The sequence below is a fragment of the Diorhabda carinulata genome, chromosome 2 (assembly GCF_026250575.1).
Source record: "Diorhabda carinulata isolate Delta chromosome 2, icDioCari1.1, whole genome shotgun sequence".
Classification (NCBI taxonomy): domain Eukaryota; kingdom Metazoa; phylum Arthropoda; class Insecta; order Coleoptera; family Chrysomelidae; genus Diorhabda; species Diorhabda carinulata.
The window spans coordinates 9,136,587-9,156,055 of NC_079461.1; the positions used below are offsets into that span (position 1 = coordinate 9,136,587).

At 30.8% G+C, this 19,469-nt stretch overlaps 1 protein-coding gene across 1 annotated transcript; it reads right to left on the bottom strand.

Moving 5' to 3' along the window:
- Positions 1-1,817: 1,817 nt before the first annotated feature.
- Positions 1,818-8,251, bottom strand: LOC130903500 (odorant receptor 46a-like). Its single transcript, XM_057815632.1, has 4 exons — positions 8,194-8,251; positions 5,594-5,692; positions 5,099-5,251; positions 1,818-2,012 (listed from the first exon to the last, which is right to left on the bottom strand). The coding sequence occupies exons 1-4, from the start codon at positions 8,197-8,199 to the stop codon at positions 1,956-1,958; spliced, it is 315 nt and encodes a 104-aa protein (XP_057671615.1). The 5' UTR covers positions 8,200-8,251; the 3' UTR covers positions 1,818-1,955.
- Positions 8,252-19,469: the final 11,218 nt, after the last annotated feature.

Sequence of the window (19,469 nt, forward strand, 5' to 3'; positions counted from 1 at the left end):
GGTGCTTGAAAACATTATAATGATTATAATGAAGAAGAAATTCAACTGTTTCTATACAAATATTATGGTTTTCGACTTTTGTAGACTTAACTAACAAAAAGCAGACTGGACATTAGGACTTGACCTGAAGATGAACGGAGTCGCTGTGTATGGACGACATCGTTAAGCCAACAAAAATCCTGTGGAACATTTTTGTTTGTACAAAATTTTCTGTCAAGTCCCATCCAGCCAGCCTTATATATCGAAATATTTTATTTTGTAAGGTTGAACAGTTGAAATGGAGTCAGCTTGAATTTTTGGTTTTATTTCTCGGGCATCAATTCTTTCCTAACTCGACATCAATGTCAATTCCTCCTAGCCTAAGATTAATTGCATTTGTATAGGTTTTTGTTTATGCATAAAACTCAAGCTACTCTTTTCGTCCTTAGGAGGGCCAATCCGGACCTTGGTAGAATGTACGCTTGATGTAGCTTAGACGTTGACGATAAAAGCCGAAAAGTGCTCTCATTTAGATGACAGTTTTCCTATACTTTATATTAATAAAGAAGAAAAAAGGCCCAGTTTGTTTACCAACATTCACATGCAAGTAAAAAAGTCAATTTTAGAAAGAAAACATAATGACGTTACCAGTCACTAACTTATTCGAAACAAAACAAAGGTGTCAAGTCCGATTGGATGAATGCAAATAAAGATATTTTCGAAAAGTGTTCTGCAACTCTTCATTGGAAGTCCCACACACGAGAAGAATTAATGTCTCAGAAAACGGATTCGATTTTTTAAAAGCGTTAAAAAATTTCGGGCCTCCAGCTGACGTTCACCTAAGAATACTGATAACGACAACGAAACCTGATTTTTGGAATTATCCAATAATATATTATGGATATTATGTAAACAATGCTATTACCAAATGAGAATTTTTCGTGTTTAATGGCCGGAAAGCTAGAAATTGAAGAAATACTCTTATCATAACTAAGTTATCCCCACTCTACAATATGGTATTCTATATATGACTCTATCATTCCAATTTTAAAATGAAATAGTATCAGAAAGGTAGAAATATTTATTCTTGAAAATTCGAAAAGTATGAATTGGAAGGTAATATAAGGGGACGTTGAAGACAAACTCAAACATCCTACTGTAGATACCGTTCTAAAATTAGATATCGATATTGGAGTAAAAACACATTCCACAATATTTGAAGAATCGATGTTTGAAGATTGAATCAGTAGTATCCATTATTTGAAGGGCTTTTATATTAATATGAACGCATCTAGGTACTATCCTCAGCTCCCGTTGGAAGACTATTTTCTTCTGTGGAATAAATATAAAATAGACCAGACAGTTTGAGGAAAATGTGCCTCATTTGAACCGTACAATTTACTCGTTAATTATTTTACTAGAAAATCTAATTTTTAATAGCCGTTATGAGCAGTTCGTCATAGGCTTCAAGGCACCACTATAAATCTATTTATCATTCGAAAATAAACAGGCATCTAAAGATAATAAATATGCTGATTCGAGTAAATATGAAGACCATATGATAATTGAAAGTGTCCAATAATCTGAACATTATTTTGGCTTATACTTTAAGTTACTCTTAATCTGTTTTTATTATTTATTAGTTTATGTGTCATAGGGAATTTTAACAATGCGGTTGTTCTTATCTTTAGATGAAACATTTCTTTGGCCAAATTAATTTATTCAGGTTCGTTTGTTACAACAGATCAGTTTCCGTAGAAAGCCCAATTCGAAAGGTAAAAGTAACGTTACTCGTGATAAATGAAATAAGAAAATCCATTTATTTACTTGTGCTTCCATTTTAATACTAAGCTGGTGATCACAGTACATCAAGTTTAATTTATCAAACCATAACTAATAAGCTAATAGATAGTCGGCGTTTTTCTGGTCGTTAAATTAACTCGTTTTGTTGTGTAAGCTCTTTCACAACCCATAAACTATTCATTATACATGGTATTTAGTACTGCCATATAAGAATATGATGATTTTAAAATCTAAAACATAATAATTTGTGAGTTTGTGGTGCGGCTGTTAATTAAAAAAATTGGCATTGTAATGTATGCAGAAAAGTGACTTGAACAAGACGAAATTTTTCAAAATTAATATGTTAAATGATAAAATAAAACTAATATATTTGGGGATACAAACTTCGAGATAGGGATAAGGCTATTTTCAGTTGTACAGTCAATGTATGTCAGCTATTAATAAGTAATTATTGTATCCATATATTCTATTTCTTATAATTTTACTCCGTTCCTTCATATAGATTCCAAATCTTCAGAACACGAGATGTATCTTTTTTTTTTGAGGAGACTTGCTTTATATTTATAGTTTTGTTTGGCATTTCTGTCGTTAGTGAGGTTTTCAATTTATTGGTTTTATTACTGTCATTTTTAAGAGCTATACTAAGATATACACAGCTTCCGAAAAGTTGAAACTTGATTTTTCTTTATCCTTAAAATCTTACAGTTCTGTTGATGTTCTAAATGTTTCTATTCCCTATAAACCGGTATTATATCTATTCACAAGTTATTACAGGTTTGTACAGCGTCGATAATTATTTTCCACTTCTTTCGGTTCTGCAAGCCCTAATCTTCTAGTCTCAAGCTTTGATATCCTTTATAGTCTTTGCATCTTCCTTTAGCAAATTCTCGTTATGTCTCCATATTGTAATTCTTATCTCCTGTCCTTCAGACATTTTTTTAAGGGTTACGTACTATCGTAACAGCTTGTTTTATATTATATCCTTAGGTGCTCTTCGTCCACATTTGTTAATCTCATATTGTCATTCTTGTACGTTTGTCATGAACACTTTAGTTTCTAGGTTTTATATTAATTGCAACATTTATTATATGCTTGAATTTTTCATTGTTTTTTTCCAAGTAATTCAAGGTGTTTTTAGTTAGTGAACTTTTTTTTATCTCCATATCAATATATTTTATATTTTCTCCAATTTCTCCCATTTTAATATTCCTTTCACAGTCTCTCTTAGTCAAATTATTAGCATAATAAACTATTGCACTTTTGTCTTCACTCAAAGAAGAACTGGATGTCAAAAACATGTTTGCAGACATTGATTCCGAAAAAAAAACCGGAAAATTCAGAATTTATATGATTTTGAAATATAACTCTTTAGAAATTATTTCAAACTGAAATCTAATAGACAAAATACAGGAATTGCCTACCTCGAAAGAAAAAGTTGTCTTTTCCAAAATTTTCTAGAATTTTTGAAATGTTTCAAAAACTAATAATTATATCAATGAACTACAGTCAAAATATTGATAAAATGAGTGAGTAATATTTATTTTTCTGATAACAAAAAAATAGTGGTGAAAAAAGGTATTTCTAATAATTTGAGCCATCGATAAACATAATTATTGACATAGTACACCGTGTATATATTCTCAGTTTTTCATAGTTTATTAAAATACAAAAACGCTTTTTTCATAAAAATAATTAACAGGAACAAATAGGTAATTAATCTTATTTAATTAGCTTTAATTCAGTATTCAAACTCATTACAAGTTGCTATGTAGCTACGCAATTACTAATTTGTTATTTGACAGGTTATTCTATTTCCCAGTTTATGACGATTATATGTTTTCACCAGTAGTATACAATGTTTTTTTATATTCCAAGACAAAAGACGATAAATTCTTGGCGACCTCAACACATTTGAATACTTTGTTCCATTTATATTATTTGTTTTCTATGCTTTTGCATTCATACTTATTTTAGTATTGCTCCAATATATACCATTTTCCGATTATCTATACCATTTAACATGAACATGAATTATCTCACCACTTTGATGGGAACCATTACCTAATTTTTGTCTTATATTAATGTGACTGTGAAGAACCATAAATTTACCTACTTAATTTCTAGTTATTATTGTAAAGGTTAAGATTTATTACTAGAAGCAAGTTGTACACTGACCACTCCTAATGGGGACCAACCTTCTAGTTAAGTGATTCCAAGTGTGCCTTAGGTACTTGAAGTTCCATTAATGTAGTAAACTACTTACTTCTATTCTATATTGATATGATTCTACCGACCATAAATATCTTATATGCTTAATTATAGCTTTTGTATACAGTAGGATTCAGTATTTGAGATGGCTTGTACACTGATACTAAGCTCTTAATAGTTTGATGGATTATTGAAACGAAGTTTGATTAATTATTTTTTCGCTTAATAAATAGTTTTTACAAAGTTGTGAACTGAGTTATTTAACTCGTATCCTCAAAAGAAAACTCCTATCTTGTAAATGTTCTGCTTTTAAATATCGAATTAAGGTTTCACACAATTTTATGATCATAATTATCTCCAGATAATTCTTTACTAGTGTTGAAAGTTATTCTTCTTAATATATCATAGACGGATAATACCGCGTGTTGAAAGTTGCGAAATCAGAACTTATATTTAAGTATATTTTTTAAAGTATACATTCGAACATTATGAATTTTTAATGAATAATTATGTCAATGTAATGTGTTTGACGGAATAAATAATTCTACACTACTATCTGAAGGCCAGGGGTGGTTCAAACACAATTGTTAACAATCCTCCATTTTCACAGGAAAAACCTCTACAACTTTAAGATAGCAAAAATTAATTTTTCAATCGATTTTTCTAACAAAAATGTACTTTTTGTTTAATTCGATAAAATTTATAGTTGAGTAGATATGTGTAGAATTTCCGATCGTTTTACATGCCAAGGGAACCGTTCGATAATCTTCTTCAGAATATTTCTTTATTAACTACATGTACATACGTAATTATCGATTAATAATTCATGATGTTCGATTGTATAATTTAGAAAATATAATTTCTGATTTCACAACTTTAAATGTCTATAACTCGAAACGAGGGGTAGAATAAGAAATTTTTTTTGTCAACAAATCTTTTGGATATCTTTTTAGCGATTTGCGCTTTTACCGACATGTCGTTTCCGAGAGATTGATGGAAGAATATTTTTAAAAAGCCAATCCGGCCCGAAAATATCCATTGTTTGTTAATAAACCTGATACTTTTGTATTTCTTACTGATATTTGTAGTAGTGTATAAATCATATTACCCTGAGAAATGTGCCCAATGTGAAGTCGAATATATAAGAAGTCAAATACAAAGGTTTTTTGGCCCGTGTCATAATATTGATGAGCATTTTTTGAATTTTTATATCGCATTCGTTCCATCTTGACATATAACAAGCCTGAGTGATCTCTTGACTCTGAAAATGAGGAAAACACTCAAATTCATTTGGAAATTTATTGAAATTCAAAAATGTTAGTGTACTACAACTAATTACTTTGACATTTAATTGTGTGGGATCGTATTGACTGACCTTACAAACACTAAACAAACATCAATCTAGTCTAACTTTCTTTGCTGATAGTAGAAATACATTCTTACAATATTCATACTTTTAAATTATGAGATACAAGCTTTAGGATACCTAATTATCACTTCGAAAGAGCTACCGACAAACAAAATTAAAAATTTTTTATTTATTAGAACAATTTTCACTTCAATGGTATAATATATATTGAAGTACGGAAAACATGATACCCACCTTTCCGGTGAATTTTTCACCAAACCATGTATAACAGAAAATTTGGAAAATCATAGATGTACAATAAACCATGTGCTGAATAAATAGGAACCAATTTTTCTAAAAATTAAGAATTTTAATTATTCCTTTTTCACTATTTCGCTAGAAATATATAAATTTTGTTTATTTGTTCTATTCCAGATAAAACAAACGCTAAGAGGATGACAATATTATATCCTATGAAACTCAGCAAACTTATAAAAAAAAATAAATAAGAAACTAAAATTTCATTTGATGAATGTTCATTGTATACTAGTCACGCATCTTTAGACACACCTAATCGACTCTCAATTCCAATTGAAATAATTCGATAATTGTTCATTTATTGTAACAAACGGGAACGGATATGGGGGATTACCTCAAAGGCGGATTTAGATATTTGCTGCACGTAGGCAAATCAAATTTACCCCTACCGACCTCTTCAACTTAATACTTTAGTTCAAAATCATATTCTCTAAAATTATTCCAGGAATGGAATTATCATTAGAAAAAAGTATGGAAAAAAATGTTCCAGTTCCTGAATTATTTTCAACTAATAAGTTAGCGGGGTATACTGGTACCTAAGTACTACTTACACAATAATATACAATCAATTAACGTAATTTAATATATTTTATTGATTTCCCTTACAGATTAAGTACAGTATTGTTACGAACAAGATCGTAAAATGGGTCCTTAGGTTGGCCCTCTCCAGCTACAATGGAATTTTAAAATACGGCGATGTCGCGCGGCGCCTTTAATCGGTTTCTTACTCGTATAACTGGCGGACGCGGTTTTGATGAACTTTTTATTATAGAAGTCGGGTTATTACAGTATTTCTTTCAAATAGTTTGTAGGAATGTCTATTAATTTATTTCTTGTGTTTTGTTTTGTTCTAGAACTTAGTTTTAAATAAATAGTCGTCGTGAAAAGAACGAATTAGTAATCGCAGAAATTGTTTAAGTTATATTTATAATTAAATTATTATGAGTTAAGTATATTGTAGAGTGTGTAAATAAATTAAGAACGTAAGAGACAGTGTTTATAAATTAACCCCACGAATAGATAGAGTGTAAATAAATACTAAAAACGTCAGTATATTTGATGATATAATAATAATCTGGACGATCACAATAACGCTCTGAGGGATGTTCTACATGGGAAATCATTAATCATACCATCGTCGGTAACCTAGTTCATTATTTCTGATTCTAAGTAGAAAAAAGTAGTGTTTGATTTTTTTAGGATAAAGTAGAAAATTTGACCACTTTTAAACAAGAAGGTCTTATTTTTCTCAATAAATTTATCGCTGGTATGCATAGAGTGCTGTATCAAAGCTGCAAATTTTGGTATTGAGGTATATTTTTTCCAATAAAAAGGTTTTTGCCGTAAAGGTTCATGATGGCAATTTACTCATTGTATTCAAAAATGAGAACTTTTAATTGCATCTGCCGCTTTTCTAATTCGGACACAAGTACGCTAATGATAAACAGACATGTATCAATCCTGTATCACTAGCAGTTATTCTCATTTCTTCATCATAATCATTTATCCGTTGTTTTTTGTAATTTCTTTCGAATACTGCTTCGATAACCTAAATTCTATCGACTTCGTAATAGGTACTTAAAATTTTCTCACTTATTTACGAAAAATTTCCCAAAGATATAACACGTTAGAAGCCTGAATTTATTTTGTTAATTATTTCCATTCAATCAATATCACTGCTGTTTTCTTTTCTTTAAATTTCAAAGTATTACGTAAAAGGGTTAGAGGAAAACAATTTGTATGAAATTGTGACAAAACAAAATAAAAAACTCATTAATGAATTGATATTTACTGGAATTCACACCATCTATCTAGAATTTTCATGAAAACTATGCATCTTTGACAACATCTTTGACACTTGGGCATGAATGTGTTATTAATGATAATGTTTTCAGAGGGCTATATATTTTCTGACTTAAAAGAGTGTGTTTAGAGATTCGATATCGTGTTTAACTTATTTATAGAACAAGATAGGAATACAACATTTATATTTCAGAAAAGTGAAGTAATTTTTAATTAGGATGTAGGCTGACTACGGGAACTACTACTGCAGACAAATGCGAGGAACAATGGTTTGTCTACATTCCTCAATGACTACAAGTGTCCGAGTTACCGTATAAATGCAATACCTGACGCATTTAAAGAGATAATTAAATAATCTGAATAGAAGAAATAGAAAAATCTTCTTAACGAACAGTAAGAAATACATTACATAACCCTCTCTTTGTATTGAAATTATATTGAAATGGCAACCTTTTTATATTGTTAGTTGAATCTGCTTGTTATTCTGTAAAAATTCAATTTTTTCGTTATTTCTTCATGTGATGAAGAGAAAAAAATATTCTGCCCTTGTTTTCAACAATTTCACCAATGAGTTTTAAAAAATCGTTTCTTATGTGAAAAATTTGTCCACGTTAAACATTTAAGCTCCTGAATCTTTGTGAATTATTCTATCCTATTACTTTCATTTTTGATTTTTATTATATTTATTTAAATTCCATTCGTAACAATGAAATAATATATCCAAAAATACGTACGGTCATTGTGAATTGGAAACCTAAAACACATATCACTATTATACTTCCAATACATTGCAGAAACATCAATTCGGAATATATATTATTTTGCATAATGGTAATAAATCTAAAACAAAATGGAATTTATTGGTTGAAACAATTCCTAGTTAAAATAGCACTGGTGTAGTGGTAGTGGTAACAGTGAGTTCAGTAAGAGTATCACCAACGGTTCAAAAAATTACAAATCTAGTTCTTAAAGGCCGCTTGATATGATGGAAGACAACGTGCAATGCAATGCAAGACGCAATATTTCTCGATAAAAAGTATATGTAGATGTACATACGTGCAATTCTAGGAAGAAATGAGTTTCTGATTTGCTGACATTACGTCTCCTTCCAAGGATTTCTTAAGGCGGATTCTCACCAACGGGCACAGTCAGATTAGGTCACGGTCAGAGACAGTCAAGTCAAGATCGCTGTGCCTGTTGGTGTGAATCCGCCTTTAGTTACCTTATGTGTTATTTTTCTTGGAAATTTGTCAAATGTTTCTTCATTCATTCTAAAATATATTTTTTAAGTTTTCTCGACTGATTCTATAGCTGAATTTAATTTTTTCCTTATTCTATCTGGCCAGGGATTGGCTCACCATCGACTAAATGGTCTTTTCTGCCCATCAGACTCCAAAAGCAAGGCAGGAGTCTATAAACTGACCACTGACTTTTTTTATGGAATTTTTATTAAGGGCAATCATGATGCAATGGGAAGAGACTTTTATAAATTTGAAAATCAGAAATCAGAAACAAAGTGAAATTAGCGTGCAACTAAATTTCGTATAATATACAGTACCGGCCAAATTTATATTTAAAGGAACATATGAAGATAAGAATATAATAATAATGAAACTACAGTCTGTAGTTATTACATATTTAAATTTTTGATTCCTCGATGTAGCCCCCTTTTGCTTTTATCATTTCTGTGCAAAATTTTGGCATTTCGATAAATAATTGTCGTGTATTTGGTTTCATTGATTTGTCAGGATACTCCAAAGATGTGAAGTGGAAGTAGGACACTGCTTTCTAATGTCCATATCCAATTTGTTTCACAACTCAATCAGCTGGGCTGTAACCGCCAAATCATTATTTTCAGTTTAGTTTTCCTTTCCCATACTCTTTGGGCACTGGCCATAACTTTAATAATTTTTTATAGCTTTTTTTTTTCAATTTTTACCAGATCTCCAGTCACCATTACTCCAAAACATCCCCAAGCCGTCACTTAGCTCCCGCCGTGTTTCACAGTCGAATTACACATTACAAACACTCTTCTCATAGATTCAAAAACCTCAAACTTCAACTAATCACTCCATAAACTCTCTTCCAAATTTCATACGTCCAATTTTCATGTTCTTTAACCTACTTAAAATTATTAACAAGTTTCAAACGATTGTTTCTCGCCTTTACCCATTTTAAAACTTACAAGTCTGAATTTGTGAGAACGAGAGCAAATCGTATACGAACATCATAAAAAGATATCTCGGTCCAAAAAATGCACGTTCCTGCGTATCACACGGCTAACTGGGATTAAACTACAATCATAAGGACCGAAGAAATAATTCACAGTCAAAGAATAATAAACAAATCAGCAGGCAAGTTTTAACTTGTCGCGCTCACCGACAAAATATGAATATTCGCTGGAATCAAGTAAACAAATAAATTATTATTTTTGGTTTGTTGGACGCCACTTCGACCTTCGGTTGACAATATGAGAAATAAATTGCTTGAAGTGTATTACTTTACAATTTAATGAATGTATTATAGGGTTGGCAAAAACTCTTGACCGGTAGTAATATATAATAGAATACTGTTGGTTCGTCCTGTTATATATAGATTATAAGATGAGCGAACTTTTTTGTCAATAATGTTTTTATTAAGCAAGCCAAATCAAAACTATGACAACTAGAACCTCGGAATAAAATGATCTTTGTTATTATTTGTTTTGCTTTAATTTCATATTTTTGTTATCTCTGGAATTTTACTAAATTTTCGTTATTTTTCGTTTTTCATTGGCTTTGAAAAAAACTCATTTCAAAATAGCCACTAGAAACTGATTTAAATAAATTTGATGCCGAACCGAAATTTGTTGTGAACAGACACACAGATATGTCCAATACGAAAACTCGCATGATTCGCCTTGGTACTTGGGTTTAAAAATTCTCAGTGATTTACTGTTGAATATAACAACCATAAATGAAAGAAGAAAATATAATAAGACAATAAACTTTAATAATTGAAAGATGTGTCTACTCAGAAAAATATTTTTAATGTGTGAAAATTGCAAAGGATAACCGGAAAGAAATTTTGCTTTCTTAAATTGAATTCAAACGAATAAATTTTTGGCACTCTTTCAATGCGAGCTCGATACAAATAATTGGTTTTTAATAATAATATATCGAGATAGTATTCAGGATATCATCCAAATTTCAATAATTTTTGCTACTAAGTTAATCTTGGATAGGAATAAATGAAAATCGGGCGAGCATAGTGGGTGAAGCAGTACCAATTCGTCAATTTTTTAAAATACATTAATCAAGGTATGGTCTAGCATTTCTGGGATGCACAACGGGCTTTGCAGTACTTCCTGGAAAAAGCCATTGTTTTAATTGTTTTGGATTTTCATATAGAATCCACTTTTCATCTCCGGTGACCAAGCAATTAAAAAATGGTTATCTTTGTTGGAACCATGAAAACATTAGCTTTATTCTCCCCGGATAAATTATGGGAGATCGAAACACCTGCTTTGTTCATTTTTCCAATATGTTACAAATGTTCTTGTGGTTGAAATAAGAGAGATCAGAATTATCGGATGAGGAACATCTTTGTATCCATGAACGATTTTAGTAGCGTTACTAGTGAAACTCAAAGTATAAATATATTCTTCTGGTATTTGGCTAGCCATTTCCCTCAAATTTGAAAAAATCTATCCAATTATTTATCAGAGACAATAACGTTGGAAAGTTTTCGAAGTACACGATGATCTGACCAAATGCAATCAAATATTCGATTCATTTGATACTAGTATCAATCTTTATTGTAATTATAATATATATGTAGATACTGTAGTTGATTTGTTATCTTATAAATTGCCCAAAGAATTATTCTGAAATACTGTTGAGGTTCACCCTCTTTCTATTTCTAAGCTATTGACCAAATTAAAGAGGATTTGGAAATATTTAGATATTCCGTAGATAAGGAAATACTGAATCTTTTCGAAGTCTCAGTAGGGCCCAAATTTACTTCTCGGCAGTTGATTGTGACAGGTATCAAGATAAAAAATTGAAGAAATCCAGACCTAGGTTTTCAAAGCAATCCGCTGAATAAATAAATTAAATATATTCTGTTTTGTTCCAACGTGATTTCCAGTTCATTTTTTTGGTAAGTACAGTTTGTGTTTTGTATTTCAAATCTACGATAAAGCGTGTACGTATCGTTATAATTAGACCTCTTTATGGTTAGTATTGTACTCCATTTTATAACCTGAAGAGGCAGGAATTTGGTGTGTTTGAAATAACAGCACAATTATACATTTATTGGATAATGTTACAGTAATTGTTGGGTCTAAATAAATTACTTCTCCAACACTTACCTTATGATTGTTTGATGACAAATGACATTATCTTTCAATTCATCTATTGTTTTATCTGGATTTTTCAATGGGTCCAAATTTGTAAATTTATATATCAAAACATCTAATTCACAGCATGCTATATCAACTAAGACATAATACATCGTATCAATAGCAAGATTGGGTAGAGCATTAAAGAGTACGAATATAAGTTGGAAAGTGATGGTTAGAAAATAATACAACGGTTCTTGAAGATCGAACGGGGACCAGCTGATTATGAGTAGTAGTCTAAGTTTATGAAAAATGACACATGTGGCGAATTGAACTGTAATTCCGCAAATTACCATAATCCTGGAAAATTAATGTTATCATTACCCAATATAAGCATATAAGGATAAATTTTTATAAAATCATTGTATCCGTACATCCTGTCAAGTGAGAGATGTTGAAAGTCGACTATTGTTTTTCAGTCACTCGATACGTCACTGCTTCGTTGTTAGCCAGTAATCAGGCTTACAATGAGTTTCGTCCAGTTATTCAGTTACTAGATGCAAAAAAGTACGTTCACCGACAGCTCGGGTTTATGATAGTAGTAAAATTAATTATGGGAATATGCGTGAATGGTGTAGACTTTTTGATAAATACGAGGATATATTGAAAAATTCTTAGCCTACTATAGAACCAAAGAAAATTTCAATGTCAAAATATTTTATTACTCAACATATTCTCCTCTTAATTAGATACATTTATTACAGCGAACCTGCAGCGTCACTAGACCATTAAAAAAATGTTTCTTTTGCTCTGCAAATCAGACCTCCACAGCTTTTATGAAGCTGGAAGAAAATTTAATTTTTTTTTGAGTTGAGGAAAGAGATGATAGTCGGACAGAGCCAAATCTGGTGAATAAAGGGTGTTCTAGTAATTCAAACCCTTAATCACCTCCAGTTATTGCATTACCCTTATCCAAAAAATGAATCATGATTACTCCATGGCAATCTCAAAAAACTGAAGCAAGAACTTTTCCAACAGATTTTTGGACACGAAACTTCTTAGGTCTTGGAAAGCCAGAGTGTCGGAATTCCATCGATTTTTGCTTTGTATCTGGATTGTAGAAATGTTCATCCATAGTAACAATACGGTTTAAGAAGATCGAACGCGATGTTTCTACCCTTTCACGCTTTTTGGTCAACATTCAAACATTTGGGATCCATTTTACAGCAATTTTTCTCATGTCCAAATTGACGTGAACTATATGATGAACGCGTTCGTATGAAATATTCAGTGCTTCAGATATTTGTAGCTTTCTTCTAATGGTACCCAGATTGATTATTTATGATGGGCAGCTATTCATTCATCTATCAAGTAAACCTAAAAATTTAATTTTTTCTTGTTAAGGAAATATGGTTGCTTGGTCTAGAGGAAATGAGATACTGTAGAGTTGAGAAAAACTTATATAGCTGAAATTTTATACATGATGAAAAATCCAGCGATTTATCATCTGGTGGTTGTTGTCCTAAAACATTAATTGAATACATATTGGTAGGAGAGAGCCTTGTAGCTTAAGAAATTACGGAGATTTCAAGAAATTGTATGTTTTCTGTAGTAGTTTTTTTACTATTTTTGAAAGTTATATGTTTGATTAGCTGGATGAGGAGTAACAAAGATGTAGGTGAAAATTTGACATATGCTCAGTTGAAATAAGATTGAAATTAAATTGATTTAGAAAGAAGCATTGACTTGACAAAAAAAATAACGAATTTGATAGATATTAGAGAGAGAAGATATCGGGATATTTTTATATTCTTATGTGTTACCATCGTGGCACAAAGTGGTGAAAAACTTGATTGATTTATGAAACTCACTGTAAAAACAATCATGTAAGTGTGTAAATACCAATAAAGCTTTTAAGACAACAGTTTTTGATTTTACAATAGTGACAGAAGAATAGTCTAATCGAGTATCTACCCAAATAAATTATATATCAAAAGAAAGATATTTTTGCGATTGCGATGGTATAAGGTTGCCTATTAAAAAATTGCTTGCGAAAGAGAGACTCTTCATTCTACGCGCAACAGAGGAAGCTGAAATAGTTTAGAGTTTCATAATCCATGTCAATTAACGACTATTTTAGTCACATAAAAATACGTTTTCGATATTAGTGTTATAAGAAAAGCGGGAAGTTGCTCAAAAGAGTGAGTGCATGATATTCACACACAAACTTGTTAAATATACAGAGTGTATTTACTCTAGGACATAAGTGGCGAAAGTACGTTTTCCTTTATAGCAAATTTAAAACGATCGACGTGACGCCTGCAACTGCAGCGCAGTATCACTTCTAAAGCATTAGATATAATGAGGAGTATTCCTTACATTTTCATACGCTCCTAACTTCAAAGTCTTACGACATTGATTTTTGATCTATTTTCTTAAGTAACCTTACTATTGTATTTTTAAGAAAATAATCTTCATTTGATGTATTAGTCTAATCGATTTCTCATTTTTTTTGGCTGTTTATGTCTGAGAAATGTATACGATTTACACCGTCTGAGAAAAAATAGAAATAACTTTCATTGAAAGGGAATCTGAAAAGTCTGAATGAAGTGTAGTATTTCTTTTTAATATGTTTGATTTAGTGGAAAAGATTCACGAATATGCTTCGGAAAAAAATATAAAAATTATTATTGAACCACTACTTTGACATCACAAATAGAGTAGTACCGAGATAATAAATGTTATTGATATGTACAAGTAGTTGCAAAGTGGAAAACTATAAGAAAAAAAAGAAAACTTTTATTCCTGTTTATGCACATTTGATGAATGGACTAGAACTATAAGTATATGAATCCTTGGGATGACTGTGTTTGTTCGTAAATATGTCACACATGCATAGAGAAAAATGTGATTATTATAAGAAGACACTCTTGAATAAAAAATGATCAATTTGCCAAAAGTTCGTGAATAATACCCCAGTATAGTCATAAAAAACTGAAAAGACTATCAACTAAAACCCATTTTAAAAACCAAACTTATCAACTAAAAGGGTAATCAAAGAATATCTTACCATTGAGGCATGTAGAATCGGTTTCTAAAATACGTTTCGCCAATCACGAAATCAACTAGTCCGTCTGGAAGTTCAGCCGTTTCAAAATTTTTCAAATAATTTTCTATATCTTTCATGTCCTTCGAAGCAATAACGAACATAGATATTTTAAATAACATTGTAATTGTAATTGTAATGAAATGCCAGGCTTCTAAAAAATTCCTTATGTCTTTGACTACTAAGAGCATCATCATTAAAATCAACTGTATAGAATTGATAGTGAAACAGACAAAAAATCGCAGAGGGCTGAATTTTATATCTGCATCTTCGACCGGGTAGACTCCGAATGTTTGAAGAATTTTCTTTTCCCTATTGAAGGCTTTAAAATATCCCTAGAAATATTTGATTCGGTATAATTTGAGCAGTAATCTAAAAAATTTACACGACTATAATCATAAATTATTACGGATTGAACCTGTAGTTTCGTATCAATTTTTTGGATATGCTTCACTAATTACTTTATCTAGTACTTCATTATAAATGGATAGTGACCCTTCTTTATATACAGGGTGTTTCCATATTCGACAAACAACGCTCTACCACAGAGAGATCTCAATAAATGATTCATTTTGATGTAGGAATACGAATCCTTACGGGGCCTAGTTGCTGAGATATAGGGTGTTCAAAATTTTTAATCAAAATAAAAATATTTTTTTCTAATTTGGTGACCAATACGCTCTTTGGAAAAATTTAACCAGTGGCGCTCCGTCAGGGTTAGTTGTTACTTTTATCCCCCTATTTTTTGTCTCAAAAAAAGTGTGCAAGCACTAATTTACAATTTAATTAATTATTTATTTAATTTCTAATAATTATTAAGAGTAGGTAGTTCAAAACAAAAAAAATTATTCATAATCTTAATTTCAAACAAAAGTTTATTACAATAATATCAAAATTGGCAATGAAAATAGAAATAATAATATCACAAACTGAATTTAAACAACACTGTATTACAACAATAACAAAATTGATAAAGTTACAGTAGTTGTTCAAACTGTTGGCCGCTAACTTAAATACACTTATTGCACCGTTTTTTCATTGAAAAAACTTTGTTCGTGAAAGAGGATTTCAGCATTAATATTCGGTTAATGTGTGGGCGGGTAAGGTTGGACATTGCTTAATCGGGCCTTATATTTTACCAAATAAATAAAATGGAGCAAATTATACGTGCTTCCTGGAAGAAATGTTGGATGAACTGTTGGAACATATACCGTTAAATATTAAACAACACGATGGAGTATTTGTTCATTTTACAGATTTTTGAAAAAAGTAAGTTAAGAGACAGGTCCCAGAAGAACCTGGTCCAATAAAGAAAATACAAAGTTTTGGTAAAAAAATATATTTATTTTTCAATGTGATCTCCTTTTAGCTCTATATACTTTTCCCAGCTATGTTCAATACGTTCGATACCCTTTTTGTAGTAATAATCGTCAAGATTCTCAACATAGCCATTAACTGCCGAACATCACCTCTTCATTGTTAGAAAATCTTCGTCCATTTTTTCAAGTCTGGGAGCAGAAAATTATCTGACGAATACGGTACAGGAGGCAGCTATTCAAACTTTAATTTATTGACTTTAGCTATTTCAAAATTTCTTCTTAGTCAAATGCAGCCGTTTTTGCTTAATTTCTTCACAAAAACGTTGCAATAAAATCACATAATACTCGTCGTTGATAGTTTATCCTTCTTTAAGATAGTGAATGAAAATTATCCTATGTGCATCCCAAAAAACCGAAGCCATTACATTGCCTGCAGAATGAACGATCATTCCTATCTTTGGAGCGGACTCTCATTTTTCAGTTCTGTCCATTGTTTTGATTGCTCTTTGGTTTCGGGTGTGAAATGATAGTTTCATCCATGGCCATGAAACATTGCCAAACCCTAGATGTAAACATCTTCATGACGCTTGTAGATTTTTTTGAACATTTCTGACCTCGTTTAAACTCTGCCACTCAATATTTTACTGCGGATAACGAAGGGTCCGTTTCACCTATAGAAGAAACCAGTTCCGCTTTTATCTTGGTTGAGCTAAGGTCTTTAAAATAAAAGTATTGGATCACATAATCATGACCAATTTTTCCATGTTTATAAATTCCCTGAAAACTTTCACTATTGATGGCTGCCAAAGAAATACTAAGCAACGTAGCGTCATCAAAGTTGAAACATAAACTGTAGATTGAGTACTTTCTAATACAGTAGTATTTTTCAAGCAACCACCGCTACCTTTAGGTCAGACCAGGTACTTATTGGATCATCTCGTATACTGCTACACTCGTTACTACTATCCTATGTTAAGTCCAGAAAAATTTGATTATTGGTTTCCACTTTTTTTAAGATTAGTTCTTTGGAATGGAAGACACGCATTTTGCATGTTAGAGGTTAGATTTCTCAATTGAAGTGACTTTTATGGAATTTACTGTAAAATAAGATAAACTAAAATAGCATAAACACATTTTTTATTTATATAAATATATAATGGAAACTTATTCCTCAATTATAGTTGAAACCCTGATATGGTATGTTAAGGTATGTTAATAAATGGCAAAAACTGATAAAATGGGAATATCTGAATATATTCAGAAAACTTTTTAGATAAAATTCCTATCATGAATGTGACATTAACAATTTATAATCAAATACCATATTTAGATTTAGTAGTAACATGCCACAGTGTCTTATTATTCAACATCATTAACATCACAAGTACTTACGCGTGTTACTGCCATTTTGCAAAGAAACTAATTGAAAGCAGAACGAAGATATGAACGAAGTTCAATTCAGGTTTAGTTTATATAAAACGTTTAATATCAATTTTTTATGTAGTAATCCAATACCAATAATAAGATTTGTGCAAAAACACGTACATCATTACAACCATATATTATTTTCAACGTATTATTGCTTTAAGGGTATAATTTCTCCAGTGATTCGAAAGAATATTCTACATTCTGTAGAATAAATAAAAGAAGCAAGCAAAAACAAACGAACGATAAACAGTGTTATTTAAATAAATTAACTCTTTTATTTCGAATTTATTCACAATCACTGAAATAAAATATGTAAGGAAGTGTATTCGATATAAATTTCGCTTCATATCCTACATATACAGCGAGATCCGAAAGTAAGAATTAAAATTTATCTACGTTATAATTATGAATAAAATTTGAAAATCCTGAAATTCATCAGGTATTTATTTGTATGGTGAATTATTAGTGAAAAATAATGTATGAATTCAATGTTGATTGAAGACACTATATCTAGAAATTATACAAGGAAAGCTTGAAAATAAGGCACATCATAATGCCCAATTCATAGTGCTTCGATAACTGAATCCAAAGGTAGAAACCTTCAAAACCCATCAACCAAATGGTCTGAAGACAGTGAAACCAACATTGGTTGGTACATATCGTTGCGCAGAAGAGTAAAAGAGATCGAATGTACTCGTAAACAGAGAGTAGCTTCCACAGGACAGTTAAGAAAATCAGACACTCTAATACAATATAAACTTTGCTGAAATCGACCAAAATAATTTTCATATTGCTCAAACTTTATTGAGTTTAGTAATCACCCTTACGAATTTGATAAATAATTACACAGAATATGGTGCCTGAATATTTTCCAGTAACTCTTCGATCTCTGATAATTATTCGTTATCACTATTACTTCGGAAGAATCGAAGAAGTCAATATAATCATTGACATCGTTGAAATTTATAATCAGTTTATCTACTATATTTTATTATATATCACTAGTTCCCTCTCCATGACTTTTATGAAAAATTATATACTTATTATAAGGTAATTGTTATACTTATATTAATGAACTCAATATGAAGAAAGTCCTTACCTTAGATAACAGAATTGTTGAACCTTGGGCACCTTAATTACTATTTCGACGATTATGGCACTTCAAAATTTTATTCTTCATTTTAGTTTGATAACTAAAGATTTTGTCATTTTGTCACATTAAGTTTCGCGATTAGATTTTGGTGGGAGAAACTAACAGTAATGAAAAAACCCAGTGATGATACCGATGTGTATAATTCGCAAAGCCAATTCTACTTTTTATAAAAATATATTTCCATTAAAATTTAAATTCCTACTTATTACCATTTTTACGTGGAAATGAATAAGGTTACAAAGTGCAATGATGTATAGAAACGTCGCGTCCTTTTACTACTGCGGACCCAAATCTCATCCACCATCCACTTTATGGTGAACAGTAATTCTATCTCATTTTAATTGATAGGTGTTTGACTTTATGAAGCTGATTTATACATAATTTCATTCTCATGTAGTTTTCCCTTTCATAATTAAATAAGTTGTTATAAAGAAAAATCAAACATTGTTTATTGACTGATGTTTACTACCTTCATACATTCAAAAAAAGCGATACTCCTTTTGTATGTGTATGACATACATCAAAATACAAAATATTGCAAGTTTAAACACAAAACAGAACAGAAACGAAAGGGTTCGAAGCAAAATGCTTGCCAAAATATTTGCCCTTAAGGTTTAATCTAGTTTTTTATTGTTTCGTTCCTGTAATTTATATGTAGTAGAATCATTTGCAATTTAACCTCG

Coding starts and splice junctions, on each gene's coding strand:
- LOC130903500 (XM_057815632.1), bottom strand. Junction 5,252..5,593: donor GTGAAAAATTCACCGGAAAG/GTGGGTATCATG, acceptor CCTCATTTTCAG/AGTCAAGAGATCACTCAGGC. Junction 2,013..5,098: donor CATTGGGCACATTTCTCAGG/GTAATATGATTT, acceptor ATTATGTTTTAG/ATTTTAAAATCATCATATTC.